We start from the raw sequence: 16,394 nt of genomic DNA on the forward strand, positions 1-16,394 counted from the left end.
ATCCTTTGTAAGTCAGCACTGCAGGCAGGGACCTTGGAGACTGGAAACAAGGACTTGTAACTTCCATGAAAATTGTGTTTTCAGTTGCTGTGGATGTTACTTCCAGTGGAAAAGAAGTCAGCATTTAGCCAAAGCCCCTGTAAAAAGCTCAAAATTGAATTTGTTAGAAAAAGCAACTTCAGTTTGCAGAAACAGCAAACAACTGTGAAATCCATGACTATTAATATTTCAAAGTGTTTTGGTGACATAATAGATCAAGAAAGTGAGGCTGCTATGGTTTGTGATATTACCAGAAATCTAAGATGTATTTATAGCTGCCTTCACACTTCACTGTTTTGTGTTGTATGGGATACATTGATCCAAATATAAATGAAAATGATAGAAAGCTTCAAAAACATGAAAAAAGAAATATTTCTTTTTTGTCTCTATCTCTTTCCAGCCTCAATGTTCTGTTCTTTCCTCTCCTCACTCAATTCTCTGTCTGCTTTCTTCTACCTTGGCTCCCATTTTTTATATTTAGATTTATTGGTATTTTTAGATCTTTTGAAATCTCGGCCAATATTTCCTATTTCGGGGTATGAAAATACCTTTAGTGCTACAGGGAATTTGTTTGCTGGGAGAACCAGTCAATAATTCAGAACTTCTGTGGTGTTTATTTGGACTTGCAAAGTCATTGTTTCAGTGTCACAGGGTTTAAAAACAGGTTTGAGCCCCAAGTAAGAGTTACTGAGGGGAAAACACACACTGGCCTAAGGAAAAATCATAGAATTGGCTGAGGATTTCATCCCGCTTTGGACTTGTGCTCCTAAATAAATTGGACATGCTATAAAATCTCAGTCTTATATGAATCTCTGTATGTCATGCTTAGGAATTATTTCTTTTTAAAAAATATTGCTACTCTCAGGGAAGGATTTTACATTCTTTTTCCTCTGCTGTAACCAATGCTGTCCCTTTTTCTCCAATAAATACAATTCTTTAGTCCTGTCCCAAGTATTAGCTGGAAGAGGTCTGATGGAAGCTCCTTGGCGAAGAAAATCCAACACAACAGGACCGGGGGAGTTCTTGAAATCCCCAACGTTGAGCAGGAAGATGAAGGTTCCTACGAGTGCATCGCAGGAAACACCCGAGGAATAAACATTGCAAGAGGTCAATTACTTGTCTATGGTAAGCAGATTAACTGAATTTTGATTTTTAATGAAGAGCAGGATGGTGTTCTGCTGTGTTGTGCAGATGAAGTCTCTCAGCCCCTTCCTGGAGGTAGAAAGTGCATGTCAGGTTAAGCTGATTAAAAACTGATTGGGGGCTCTCAGTGACCTTCACTGAGCTACAGCCTCAGCAAATATAGATATTTTACATCAAAGCTCGGATTGGAAGTGTGGGAAGTTGGAAATGTTAATAAAAGGCAGGGAGGAATCCCTGTGCACGGGTGTGAGACATGAAAGGCAGGCGGGGATCGGTGTCCAGCAGAGATGCAGGGCAGGGAAGGATTTGGGAGCCTTTGCTCTGTGGCACTGAAGGTGATTTCACCTCCTCTGATGTCCCATAAACACATGAGGACAAATCAGGGGGAGCTCATCCCATTCCTCCCTCTCCTTCCAGCTTGGCTAAAAGTGGAGGATAATCTGGGACTCTTCTCCCTTTCCCCGTCCCTTCCTGTGGGCATTGGCTCCCTGCAGCCCCAGTCCATGGGATGGTCCCTCATAGCCAGGGTGAATGAAGTCTCTTTAGGGGAACTCTTAACACCCAGGGAAAGCAACATATTTGGACAGGAATAGAGGAGAGATCTTTTCTTTACCTCATAAATCTTTCAAAGGAGAAAGCAAAAAAAGAAAATGAAACATAACAGCAAGGAGAAAAAAAATCACAGCAAGCAAGACTGAGCCTCCAGTTAACATCTGTTGAGAAGACTCTGGCAAGTATTTTCCTTTTTTTTTAAAGTAAATCTCTTCTAATGAAGAGATGCAGGCTTTGCTGATAAGCTACCAGGCTCCTGTAGCCATGGCTAATATCAAGATATATACCAGGAATAGAACAGTCTGCTGCTGGTTTAAATATTTCATTATTTCCTTGCTTTCAGGGGGTAGTTTTTGCTCTCGTTGCTCACTAATTTTTTTCCCCACGTCAATCAAGCAGTTCCATTAAAATTAAGTTCAGTAGATTACCTGGACGTGATTGATAACAGCACAGGCAATTATAAAATTATGATCAGTTAATTCAATCTAAAACAATGTGCTTATTAACTGTGCTTTGTACATTAATTAATAGCTGTTCATAGAGCAATGTATAAACAGCACTCATGAAACCTTGGCATGAGGTTTTTTTGTCATATTAGGAGTGTGCTGGTGAATTATCTCTGTAATTGATTTCCTCTTGCTCCTTTTTTGTTCTCTGGGGGTTTTCGTCTGGAGGAAGACTGTCTCCAAAAAATAGGGATACTTTCCTGGACACTGCTTGTTGTGTGATCCCTCCTGAGAGTAGTAAAAATTAAACGTAATTAGAATGCTTTTAAGCAGGGTGAACTCTGTCCTTATAGGACCTTTGAGCACATAAAGGGGCTCCAGCAGAGCTGGAGAGGGACTTTGGATAAGAGATGGAGGGACAGGACACAGGGAATGGCTTCCCACTGCCAGAGGGCAGGCATGGATGGGATTTTGGGGGAAATCATTCTCTGTGAAGGTGGGGAGGGCCTGGAATGGCATTCCCAGAGCAGCTGTGGCTGCCCCTGGATCCCTGGAAATGTCCAAGGCCAGGCTGGGCAGGGCTTGGAGCAGCCTGGGACAGTGGAAAGTGTCCCTGCCATGGAATGAGGTGTTATTTATTCTCCCCAGGTCTCACCTCTACCTCTAACCTGCCAGCAGCTCTAAATGTCAGCCTGCCCAGAGGAATTCATGCTCAGCTCAGCCCTTGAGGCTCAGTTGTTTACAGAGCTCCTGGGTGATTCCTGCAAATTCTGCTTTTACACCTCAGTGAATTTCTTTAGAGGAAGACTTTGCAGAAATTAGATGTCTTGGTGCTTTCCTGAAATACAGGCATCTAAGATCACCATTTCTGCACATTTTGGCCTTTAAAATAGATGAAATCTCAACCAAACTCCTTACCCATTAACCACTTGATTTCTAACATTTTCCCAAGCCTGCCCCAAAGTTCAATGCCAGGGAATTGTACAGAATTCACTTGCAGTATAATAAAAATGTGTTGAACAGATATTAATTAGCCCTGCTCAGTTCATTAATTAATGGCAGCATACCTCAAGCAAAATCATTTTTCTCCTGCTTAAAATGTTTTGCATATTCTTTTCAGCACCCCCTGAATGGGATAAAAAAATCCAAAATGCCTTTCTGTCTCTCTATGACAGTTTATTTTGGGAATGTAAGGCAAGAGGAAAACCAAGCCCTTCCTACAGCTGGTTAAAAAATGGCCAGCCCCTCATGTCAGAGGTAAGATTCCTGTCTCCTTTGATTTCTTCCTCATCTTTTTGTTGGTTTATTTGGTGGGTTTTTTTAATTATTTAGTCATTATTTTAATTTTACAGTATATTACCTAAGTTTCAAAAAAATAGGTAAAGATTAATATGATTAATCAAAATAAATGTAATAGCACGAACTCTTTGCAACACAGAACCTCAATTCCTGGACTTCATCCTTATTGAATATGTTTGAAATTGCAGTTTAGAGAGAGAGAAACACCAATTTCTTCACGTGAATTATCTAATTGCTACAAGATATGGCTGTAGGTATAGAAAGGTTTAAAAATATGAATTATAATTGGTGAAAGAAACACTAAATACATTTGTAGACATAATCTGCAGTTTGGGGAACTGGTAGGATGCCAAAGGACTGGAAGAGGATTCCAGAGCTGGAATTGAAAAATGCTCAGCATTGAATTGCACTTTCCTTCTGTTTCTGTTCCAAATCAGTAGCTGGGTGGACCTCTGATCTCATGCAGAGTGCTGCTCTCCTGCTGAGTTAATCCTTTACCTTAATTAATCAGTCAGCTCTGAAAATCAGCTAATTTTGGGGGTAATATTTTCTGTGCTTTGTAGAAGGATAATCCAAAGAAAGCCACGTAAAGGTAAAAGGAAGAGTGCAAAATGTATAAATGGATAAGTGCAAAATGTCACTTGAAAGGAGCAAGTTGAAAGGGAAGTAGGAGTGCAGGAGGAGAGGGGAAGTTTGGAGCTCAAACACTTGAGAACAATGATCAGATCCTTCATCAGCCAGGTCTTTGAGAGCCCACCTTCCAGGCAAAATCCCTGGGGAGGCCAAGCTCTGGCACATCCTTCTCCAGCCTTCAGCTGGTGGCACCCTCATGCAGAAGAACTTCTATGATAAGAAGCTCTTTGCATTCTGCTGAGGCCAAGTTTCCCTTTTTTTATTTTGGGGTGTTTTTTTTTTGTTGTTGTTTTTTGTTTTTTTTAATGGATCATCCATCCAGCATCTCTGGGGCACATGATGTCTCATCTGCGGGGCATTTTCACTTGGATGGAAAAAAATAATTCTGTGATTAATTCCTGCCTAGCAAGAGCACATACAGGAGAATATCCAAAACATATGGGCTAAATTAGCACCTGCTGGGCTGCAGAACCAGCATTTATTTGATTTAGTTGTACTTATTTTAAGTAGTTGGAGTGGGGTCCAATCTTCCATATAATTTTCTGCTGGATCAGTCCTAAACAGACCCAACCTCTATCTGGTGAAAATAGCCAGAATTTACCTGGACTGCAATTTTACTGAACCTGCTCATTGTAGTCATTGTCACCTTTTTCTGAGCAAGATTATTTTGTTTCTCTCTCTTTGAAAGCAGTAATATTTAGAGTCTGTCACTCTTCAATTGCACCGTTTCAATAAAGAGGAATGAAACGCTCACAGACACATTTTCAACCAGCATTTTCACAGTACTTACAGAGTGCTGTAAATGCAATTCTTCAGGCAACAAAGTGCTGGATGTTATTGCTCAATGGACAGAATGGACACTTTGGAGGGGAAAGTACAAGGGAGATGTAATAAAATATTCAGTTTGTCGCAGCACCCTGCGTGTCAGAATTCTCCCAGGAAGAATAACATCCAGATGCTTTTTACCCTGGGGCTGATTCTGATTGTGTCCTCTTTGTCAAACCTCTCTGCCTGACCACCTGGCTGGTCACCCCAGCATTCTCCCTGCTCGTCTGCACGGCGTGCTTTATTCTTCCCTTTGTCTGCACAGCTCAAAAGGGCCAGCAGAGAACGGTGGGGAATTTGGGATAAGGATGGAACACGAGCCTTGCTTCAGAGAGGGGTTTTGTATTCAAAGGATGTTTGTAAAAATAGAATGCATTGAGAGGACAGCAAACAGCCTGGAGGTAAAGCTAAGTATGCAAAAGATATCTGTAGTGAGAGCTTCAGAAAAAATGATCAGAGTTTAAGTAATGTAATGTTGTTAATTAGTTTGCCACACACCAGCCTTGCAGCCCCAGGCTGTGCTCTCATCACATTTCCAAGCTAAGCAGGCTTGGGCTGGGTCCGTTCAGGGTTAGGAGACCTCCAAGGAAAAGCGGGGGTGTTGGAAAACATGCCCTGGATGTGTGTGCCGACCCCAGAACTCCCCATGCCCTGGGCTGGTCCCAGCAGGGCTGGGGGGATTCTGCCCCTCCCAGGTGAGACCCCACCTGCAGAGCTGCCCCAGCCCTGGCCCAGCACAGGGAGGAGCTGGAGCTGCTGCAGAGAGCCCAGAGGAGGCTCCAGGGGGAGCAGAGGGATGGAACAGCTCTCCTGGGAGGAAAGGCTGGCACAGCTGGCATTGTTCACCTGCACAGGAGAAGCTTTGGGCTGAGCTCAGGGTGGTCTTGCAGGACATGAAAGAAAGACGGAGAGAGAGTATTTACAAGGGCCTGGAGTGACAGGACACAAGGAGTGGCTTCAAACTAACAGAGAGTAGGTTTAGATGGGATGTTGGGAAGGAATTTCTCCCTGGGAGGGTGGGCAGGCCCTGGCACAGGTGCCCAGAGCAGCTGTGGCTGCCCCAGGATCCCTGGCAGTGTCCAAGGCCAGGCTGGGCACTGGGGCTTGGAGCAGCCTGGGACAGTGGAAGGTGTCCCTGCCATGGCAGGGGGTGGAAGGGGATGAGCTTTAAGATCCCTCCAACCCAACCATTCCTAGGATTCTGTGACAGATGTTTAGCACTTCACAAATACATTTGAGACGCTTGTGGCTGTTCATCAAACACTGGAGTGCGTCCCCTAACTGTGTACTCCAAACTCCTCCATTCCTGCTCCAGAGACAGAGGGCCAGGCTAAATGAGTAGCAGCATCCTCCCCGTGATATCTGCTGTTCCAGCTTGCACTTGGTGATGGGATTTATATTCCCCCTGGGTATCTTCCAAACTCATCTGTTTGGGGGAATGTTTTTTTTTTTTCTCCTCCTCAGTGCTCCACTTTGCAGTACAGCTATTATTGTCTCCAGAGGGTAGTAATTGTAAAATCACAAGATATTTAGCTTAAAGTTATGATTGCAGCATGAAACAGGCTTTTTTCTGTTTTCCAAAGCAGAGCAAGTAAAACTTCTTTTAATACACCAACTTCCATGCTCTAGTCCAAATATACCCACTGTGCAGCTTCCTCTATTTCAGCAGAATTGCTGAAGAAAGTTGGCGTGTGTAGAAATCCAGGCCTGGAGGAGAACGCTCTCCCTGTGCTCTGAACAGCTGCCTGGGGCTTTCCAAGTGGAATTTAAGTGTTGGTTTTCAGTGGAGCTTTTCCAGTGGCTCATTTTTCTGTGTCTCGGGGTGTGATGATGTTGAAAATGTTCCTGTTATTGGAGCAACTCTGTCTCCTGTGGAGCTTTTCTGATCACCTGGGATTATCACCATCAGATTTATCTGATGGGATGATGGAATGATGTTCCACCAGCCAGGGATGAGGTGTTGCCTCTCAGGATCCAGGCGGAAGATGCTCTAGGCTCCCAGTGTGGAGCATCCCTACAGGTAGCTCCTTCTGTGTCACCTTCATGGAGAAGGATAATGACAGATTCCCAGCTCGGCAGTGCAAGAAAACACGTGGAAAACCTGGACAAATCTGCCCAAAGCCACTACTGCAACACGTGCCTGGATTTCCTGAAAAGTTGGAAGAGCTCAGAGGGCTGGAAATACAACCACCACCACACAGAGAGGTGCACATCCCATTCCTGATGCACCCATCCTCTTTGCTCCCTAGAAAACAACATTTCTGCTTCTGAATCCTGATCAGGTGCATCAGTGTGATACTAAAAAACATTTTATTTGTTCACTCATTGGCTCTGTCAATGTTTTTCCTTGTTTTTCTCTTATCAGGAAAGAATTCAAATAGAAAATGGGACTCTCCTCATCCCCACGCTGAATCTGTCAGACTCAGGCCTCTATCAGTGCGTGGCAGAAAATAAATATGACACCATTTATGCCAATGCTGAGCTGAGGGTGATCGGTGAGTAAATGTCACTAAAATGTTCAGGTACCAGTAAAAAGGACACTAGTTGAAAAAAAATTAAATTTAAGAAAAGAGGAGATGACACCTGGCAGTTCAAACCTGATATTTCTTTGCTTTTCACCCACATAGAAATGTGGTTTTTTTTAAGTTTAATTTCATGGCTTCTTGGGGGAAGAATCTAATCCATGTGTGATCTTTTTTTATTATCACATATACACCAGTTTAATGAATGCTGTTTCTTTCTTAGTTTGAGTTATTAATAGTTATTCTGCAGGTTTTTTAAGTTATTTCAGAAAGCAGGGAAAATAGTTCTAACTATAAACAAAGAGCATATGGCAAATATGGACATAAACAAGTAATTTGGAACAAGGAATCTCATTAATGATAACCAGAGATGAACATGAATGGAACTTGCTCATCTATTGTAAAAGTATTCTATTCTAGACTTCAAAATGTAAACTTTGCTCAACAGCCAAATATCAGGGAAGCTGGTAAAACACAGACTTCAGGAGCACCCAATGTCTTGTGTTTTCTCCTTGTTCAAGAGTGAATTTTCACATAAGCTGCTGGAAAAATAAACATATTTTCAGAAAACAGAGTAGGTCTATGAAAAGAAAGCCAGAGTAGAGCTGTGCTTGTGACAGAATACTCTCTGCAGATGAATATTTGTGGCTGAATCAGGAGTGTGAGGTTTATCCTGCTTGGGAATCTTGCCTTCCTTCATGGACAGAGAAGTTCTCCCAGTCTCCAGATTTCCTCAGGAAAGTTTGTCAGAGCACACATTTCTAGGTAGACATCTTTAGAAACAGAATTAGAATTCTTTGGTACTTAGATACATTTTTAATGTTAGATTTAGATTTACTTTTGCAGAAATCTAGAAACCAAAACAATCACTGAATCTTCTGGCGGAACTCAAAGAGAAGAATTTGACAAGTTCATTTAGTAACATCTCTTCTTCCTTCTCTCTCTTTAGCTGCAGCCCCCGATTTTTCCCGAAACCCCGTGAAGAAGCTGTCTGTTGTTCAAGTTGGAGGAGACGTTACAATCAGTTGTAAACCCAGTGCTGCTCCCAGAGCTGTTGTTTCCTGGAGAAAGGGCTCAGAGGTTCTGCGCCAGAACAAAAGGTACGGGCAGCAACCAGCGACTGGGCCGCTGAATTTTCTCTGTTTTGACATCATTTAAAGCTGGTTGAAGCACAGTTGGCTCAGGATTGCTTTTGGCAGCTCGTTGATGGGAATGCCAGAGGCCTCTTTGTCTTTCAGTGGATCTCTGTGGGTACAAAGCGGGGTGAGGGCCCGGCCGGAGCAAATCCATGCGGGCGATGATGGCGCGATCCATGCGCTTGTGCTCAGCATCACTTCATCCATGGCCGGCCACGGGGCTGGAGGGAATCAGCTTCACGAGAAGGCCAATGGCATCCTGGCTTGCATTAGGAATTGTGTGACCAGCAGGAGCAGGAAGGTCATTCTTCCCCTTTACTCGGTGCTGGTGAGACCGCATCTTGAATGCTGTGTCCAGTTCTGGCCCCTCAGTTTGGGAAGGACATTGAGATGCTTGAGTGTGTCCAGAGGAGGCAACGAAGCTGGTGAGGGGCTTGGAATACAAGCCCTGTGAGGAACATTTGAAGGAGCTGGGGTTGTTTAGCCTGGAGAAGAGGAGGCTCAGAGGTGACTTTATTGCTCTCTACAACTCCCTGAAGGGAGGCTGCAGACAGCTGGGGTCGGTCTCTTCCACCGGGCAGCACTGACAGAACAAGAGGACACAGCCTCAGGCTACGTCAGGGAAGGTACAGGTTGTATATCAGGAAAAGATTTTTCACCAAAAGAATAATAAAGTACTAGAATTGTCTTCCCAGGGAGGTGGTGGAATCACCATCTCTGGATGTGTTTAAAAAAGACTGGACATGGCATTGGTGCTGTTGAGGTGTTAGGGCACAGGTTGGACTGGATGATCATAGAGGTCTCCTCCAACCTCATTATTCTGTGATTCTGTGAGAGAGTCAGGGAGGTGGGATGTGCCCCCAGGCTGAGGCAGAATTGCTGTGCAGCTGTACAGGCTGGATAATAAGCCCTGGCCCCCCTGGCCTGTCGCTCCCGTGCAGGCAGGACTGAGCTGCTGGCCCAGCAGTGACAGGCCCTGGCCAACTGGTTTGGGTCAGGTGGGGTGTGTGAGGACTAATTCCTTACTGCTGAGCTGCCAGGAGGCATCTCCATTATTGCATTTCAATGCCCTCAGGCACAGGGTGGCATTGTTGGGGTGGACAAAACCATGGAGTTGGACTCCACAATCCCGCTGGGTCCTTCCAGCCCAGGCTTTTCTATAATTCTGTTAACTCCACACTAATGGCAATTGAATGAGGGAATATTAAAATCAAAGGGTCTTACTGACAGAAATGAGGGATGTTGTATGCAACATACAGGCCTGAGGGTATTTCCATACACAAATGGAGGCAGATGGATGAAATGGGCAGCAGTGTCTTCGGAAGTGCTGAGAATGTCTGAGAGTCCTTCTCAGCATCTCTTTCAGTTCACAAATATAACAGCAACCCTCTCTTGTCACATTCTGTTGTCAGCCTCTGAAATCTATAATCAGTAATTCATGAAGCTCTGGCAATGGAAACACCAGATTTTCACACAGGACCACTTGCTCAACGAGGTTACTTTGGGTCACATCAGACTTAAAATGATGATAATTCTCTAAAACATTATCCCAGACTGTAGCACACAGAATTGTTTCCCTATGCCACGCTTCAGGAATGTACAAGAGAGATAAATCACGGCAGCATTTATGAAAGAAGGAGCAAATCTGAGAATTTTACATAGATGCCGTCAATGGAACAGAGAAATTTGGGTGAGCAATCCATCCCATGGCCACAGAGAACTTTCCAATGGCTTTCCCCCCCTTTAGTAGTGGCCATTTTATTTTCATTTTAATTGCTCATGATGGAAAACACTTTTCTAACCAGTGTTTAATCAAATCTTTATTTGTCTTCCGATTGTATTTTGATTGTATTGCCTATTCCAGAGGCTGAACTAAGCCTGGATCTTCAGGTTCCACTACTCTGATATTCCCCACCTGATTTACTGATAAAAGAAATATTTACACACTCCGTACAGTATTTACTTGTGCTCCTGTATTAATTTACTAACAATAATTCCAAGCACACTGTAATTTCTGACTATCCCAGAAGGCTCCTGCTGCTGGGCAGGAGCAAATAACAGGAGCAGGATTTACAAAGGAGACAGAGTTTAAACTCTCTGCATGCACATTATTGCCACTGTGGCCACTGGTGCAAAGTGGAATTTATGAGGCTGTTTGATTATTAAATGACAAACTGGCTAATGCCGTGGTTTAAAAAGGATGGGAAATAAATCATCAGTACAGTGTTAGTCCAGAGATCTCCCTGACAGAAAACAAAATTAAGTAAGAGTTTGTGTGGCTGTAAAGTACATGGCTAATTAAAGTGCTGGAATTACACATAAAAAGAGAGGGAACATGGTCTGCCTTTCTCCACAGATATGATTAAACCCTGACAAAGCCTATTTCTGCTCCCATTTTATCGTGCTGCAATTATAACCTTTATGGGCTCTTTTATTGGCCTTTTTAAAAATATTTGGTGGGGTTATAGTTGCTAAAAAAAGGAGAAACCAATCCCTTCCAGTTCTGGCAGCCGAACTGTGATGGGCTCTTTCTTAAATAAGTCAGATCATGCAGCTGCTTTTAGATTATTTAGACAAATTTAATCTTTTGTTAAAGAAATAGTGAAACCAGACCTATTCCACCCAAAGGGGGAAGAATATTCCTTCATGTTCATCTTTTTCCTTTTACTCCTGATAATAGTTTATTCCTCATAGTCCTGAATATGTGGTAACCACTCTTCCTGATCAGCTGAATTCTTGATATCACAGGAGAACTTTCCTTTATAATAAATTCGGTTTGTAAGTGTGTAAAGAGAAGTGTGCTAAATAGGAGCACTAACTATTTGATTTTCCATATTAATAGTTCCACTATTAAATATTTTAAATTAGATTTCTTCTGAGTTCCTGAGGTCATTTTTAAGTTTACAAAGCCGCAGTATTTGGGCCCCTGCTCTCTGAAAAATATCGTAGAATTTTTTGAAGGGTAATTTTCTGCATTTCTTGCCGGGGTTCAGCAGTGAAGGTCCTCAGCCCTCAGTCCCCTCTTCAGGGCAGAGTTTTCTCCAGCCCCACTTGCTTTCTCATCCTTTCTGTGGCTCCAACCCCCCCCTGCTCAGCTCTTCAGCAGCTTGTCTGCTCTCATTTCTGTAAAACACTTTATTGCACTTGAAGCACACATGTAAATCCAGCAGAAAATGCCAAAAGAAAAAAAATTTAATGTTAGATGGTGAAATAAAGCCTGAACATACCAGTACCAGATCTGTTTGTTGTTCCCAGCCCTCTCCCTTGAATGTTTCCCTTCCAAATTTTCAGCAATAACTCAATTCCACCCTTACTGGCAGGGCTCAGGCCCTGAGTAATGGGATTTATCCATGGTCCATGGTGCTGGCATCTGAGAAAGGGAATTCCAGGTAATCAGCTGCAGGAATCCAAGAGAAATCTCACAGCTGGCTCCTCCTGGATGGTTTTCCCTGCTCCCTCCTCATGTGATATCCGCCAGTTCAGCTTCAGGTGCTCTCTTGGGCAATTATCCTTCTTCTTTGGGTCAAAATCTGGAGAAATGGGGTTTGGGGAGCAATGCCACTTCTGCAAGAGACAGCTGTGTGGCCTTTGTGGAATAAAGAGTTTTCCTGGTGTGTGCTGTGGGTTTTAGCTCAGTGTAGCAAAGAAACACAACAAAAACCAAGCTTCATGCTCCAGACTCCCTTCCCGTGGAGTCTGACACAGATTTCAGCTATTTTCATGTGTGTCACATCCTCAGTGCATGCAACAGGAGTTTTCTTCGTCTCTCTTCTCGCTGCTATCCCCTCGTATCCAACTGAGGAAACAGAAGAGAAGAAAGGAACAATTCATATATTAAATAAAACAAATTTTCAAGTCTAGACACCGATCTCATCACAAACGTCTGTCTTCGTGCCTTCAGTGAATTCAGATCTGGGACTCTCATGGAAAACCTGTTTTACAAAAATTCCTTTTGATGGAAGCATTTTAATGAAAGGGAATTGGACCTGGTTTTGCTTTGCCAGAGAGAGGTGCTATTCCCCCAGCCCGGGCTGAGGATCCCCAAGCACTGCAGTGCATGCATGGAAACATATGGGATTCACTTCACTCGGAATTTCAATGAGGAGAGCTGAGGGAAAACTGAGAAATGAGGTAGGCTGGAAGAATGCATTAGTCATATACAACACTTTCCATGCATTAATAATCAGTAATAAGCAAATATTCATAATTTAAATTGTTTTTGGGGGCCCGGGCAAGAAGTACATTTAGAGATCATAAAATATGCTCAATACTTGTTGGCTCCAAGTCTTGCTTGTAGGACACAGCTCAGTCCCAGCTCTGTGAAGGATGGGAATGGATCCTCTGCCATAAATAAAGCTGGTGAATTCTGTGTCCTATGGCACAGTTGGTTTTGGTGTTTTACACCAGGTTATTGCCATGACTCGGAGAAAACATGGGAAAACAATGAGGTGGGAAGCTGGATTTCATCAACACTGTGGGAAGAGAGCACAGCAGCTGTTGTGATGGGTGGGGGAATTATCTGGGAATTGCTGAGTCCTTGGAGCTGCCCCTTGGAGCCCAGGCTCGAGGGGTTCTCCTACTCCCAGGGGAACAGCCAGGACCCAGCAGGTTTCCTTAGGATCTGTTCTCCCACCACCCTCTGAGCACTCTGGGCCACCCCTTGCTTGGGCTTTCCTTCTGCTCCTCCACTGCTCACAGCCAGATTCCAAAAACAGCAGCATTTTAACATATTTAAACTTTTTTTTTTTTTTGGTTATTTGGGAAAAGGATTGTTTTGTGTCTGTGGATGGAATTAGACAAACAGGGAGTTAAAAAGTCTGCAGCTCCTCCTGAGGAGCAGCTCCAATCTCTGCTCCCTGTGACAAGGACAGGTTTAGGTTGGATTTTTGGGGAAGGTTCTTTCCCCCAGAGGGTGCTGGGCACTGCCCAGGCTCCCCAGGGAATGGGCACGGTCCCGAGGCTGCCAGAGCTCCAGAAGGGTTTGGAAAACCCTCCCAGGGATGCCCAGGGTGGGATTTGGGGTTGGACTCTGATCCTCGTGGGTCCCTCCCAGCTCAGCTTCTGCTGTGATTATTTGGTAAACAGGAGAAGTCCTCACTCAATGCCCTGATCAAACACAACTCACAAAATGCATTGTCTGTGAAACAGCGTTTCAGCTCCAACCAATTTGAGCAGAAATGTGTCAGGACAGTTCAGCAAACTTCAGGGAAACATTTCAATTACCAGAATGTCAGTGCTGTTGGTTTAGCTTCAGAATATCTGTTATCCTTAAAAATAAATAAAAAAATCTGCTTGGGGAGGAATCAAGACCAAATGGATAGAAAATTCTAAAATTTACACTAGTCTGCTAACAAAGGAGGAGATTGATGGCACTTGACTATTCTTTAGCTGAAGTCAATATGCAGCCTAAGGGAGTTATTTACTTGTTCTTGGCAGGTGCCTCCCTCTCAAATGAGACACCAAACTCAGATGAGCAAAGCTGAGGGAATGAAACCCATCCACAGTGTCTGAAAAAACCCTCGGTTGCCTTGAAGTCAAAGCAGATGAATAGCATAGGCAAAGACGAGCCAGGCTGCTTGGTGCCACAAACCACCCTGCTTTCCTCACCCACTGCTTGCACATAAAATACCCCAGATATTTGCATGCAGGTACCAAGTTCCATATAAAATCTATTTTTCTTATGAAATTCCAGAACTTACTGTCCTATTCCCAGCTTTCTACAGCAATGCAGCTGGGTGAATAGCACTGGGATATTAATTTTACTATTATTTTATTTTTAAATCTGATTTTTGAAGCCTGGATTAAGTGTGTCTCTGTTTTTATCCTCCTTGCTTCTCCACCACGAGGAGTTTTGCATAGCTTTGATGAGATGCCTTAACCTTTCTATCTTATCAGTGTCTGTGTGCTTGTAAAGAAGTTCATTTCCTATTTTAATATTTAAATAGAGCACTTGAAGTGTGGGCATCAGCAATCAAAGTAATTCCAGCTATCTCAGACACCACTGCTGAAAGTCAACACGAATACAAATTAAGCTTATCTGTTGATGAAATCCCACTTTTGCCTGGAGAACCAATGGGATTGATTCCACCTCTGCTAAATTTGATTAATCACTTCAGCTCCATTCCTTGCTTACAGACAGATTGACAGGAATCAAAAGCACAGATTTACCTGCCTGCCTCCAGTGTTTGGTCTGAAGTTACTCTTTAAGACTTGAAAACTCCTACAAAACCTGGGGTTGGTGTTTTGAGGTGTTTTTTATCTCTGAAAACCCAGTGTCACAGCACATTTGGTGCTAACCAGACAAACCCCACCATCACACCGTTCCTCAGGGAATGCTGAGAGCTGCAGGAAGTATTTTCTAGCTAAAAATATCCAGTGCTGGCACCACAGTGGTCCTGGTTTCAGACAGAAAAGAGAAGGGAATTGCAGAGAACTGGGAGAGGCAGTTCCAAAGCATCTGCTGAGGATTTATTTGCTCTCAGCAGGGAAGTTTGTCTGGTTTGGGGATTTGCCTGGTTTTGGTGTTGGTTGTAGGCATTTTCCAGTGCTGCCCCCTGAACAGTGCCACTGGGGCTGGGAGGAACATCCCGCATGGCAGCACCCACAGAAATCACCAGAACTGGTGATATTGACAGAAGAGAAGTTTAACAAGTAAAGGGTTGTCAGAAAACACCCTAAACTCTCCTGCAGTACCTTCAGTCTTTCCCTCTTCTCCATTTTTCTGGTTATTTTATTCTTGTTCCCCACGCTGAGAGTGAAGGCAGGGGAATGGAAAATTTGACTGAAAGATGAGGAGGGAGATAAGGAGAAGGAAGAACGAGCGCAGATAATGGGAAGAAAAAAAGAAATACTTTATTTTTCCTTCTTTATCTTATTTTCCTTTGTTTCTCCCCTTTCTTCTCCCTCTGTTCTCTTTCCATTTGAAGTCAAGGCATGCAGAGTAACGAGGAGGCAGGAGAGGACCCCCATTGCTACCTGACCCAGGCAGCAGCCAGAGGATATTGGTGCAGGGCAAGACAGGAGAAAAGGGTTTTTCCTTTCTCTTCTCTCTTCTTGGAGAGTTTCACAATGGAACAAGCCAATAAACCTAATTTCACCCTGCACTGCTGAGCGCTCAGTGCCAGTGTTTAGCACAGCAGATAATGGGAGCATGGAGGAAGTAAATGAAGCAGATGTTCTCACGTGAAAAAGAGGATTTATTACATCTCCCCTCTGCAGGACACCTCTCTAATGCAATTTGAAATTGTTCCCACTCAAGCCATGACAGCATTGTTAAGGGGAGCCTTTCCAAGGGGCTGTCCTGCATGCTGACATGTCCCAGGAAATCTGTCACTCTTCCCTGTCACGAGGAATTGCAATAACCCAACCCCCAGTGAATGTCAGTGCTGTGCCCTCTCCCCCTTCCAGGTCGTATCCTGTCCCTGCTCCATGAACGTTTTCTGATGGATGTTCAGGATTCCATCCAAAGCCAGATAATCTCATTGGATTTTTTCCACTGAGCAGGCTGGGAATCAAGGTTCCTAATTAGGAGTTTGCAGGAAAAAAAAGTAATGAGAGAATTCTACCTTCTGTGCTTCTCTTTCAGTCCAAGTTGTGCTGCCATGCACATAATTGCTGCTGATGGTAGTGCTGCAGCATCAAAAAGGCCAGTGTGGGATGGAAAACATGCACCAGATTTGGAAAACATGCACCAAATATGGAAAACCTGCACCAGATTTGGAAAACATGCACCAAATATGGAAAACCTGCCCCAGATTTGGAAAACATGTTCCAAATTTGGATAACATGCTCCAAATTTG

The 16,394-nt window shown here is 43.7% G+C and overlaps 1 protein-coding gene across 6 annotated transcripts in view; it reads left to right on the forward strand.

The window, feature by feature from the left end:
* CNTN6 (contactin 6) overlaps positions 1-16,394 on the forward strand; it is a 125,974-nt gene that overhangs the window by 83,693 nt on the left and 25,887 nt on the right. For all 6 annotated transcript variants that reach the window (XM_068202326.1, XM_068202325.1, XM_068202324.1 and 3 more), the window contains 4 exons: positions 980-1,164; positions 3,301-3,437; positions 7,303-7,432; positions 8,409-8,559. In XM_068202326.1, the coding sequence (XP_068058427.1) occupies positions 980-1,164; positions 3,301-3,437; positions 7,303-7,432; positions 8,409-8,559 (603 nt within the window). The remainder of the gene's footprint in view (positions 1-979; positions 1,165-3,300; positions 3,438-7,302; positions 7,433-8,408; positions 8,560-16,394) is intronic.

Source organism: Anomalospiza imberbis, chromosome 11 (genome assembly GCF_031753505.1).
Source record: "Anomalospiza imberbis isolate Cuckoo-Finch-1a 21T00152 chromosome 11, ASM3175350v1, whole genome shotgun sequence".
In the NCBI taxonomy this organism is placed as follows: domain Eukaryota; kingdom Metazoa; phylum Chordata; class Aves; order Passeriformes; family Viduidae; genus Anomalospiza; species Anomalospiza imberbis.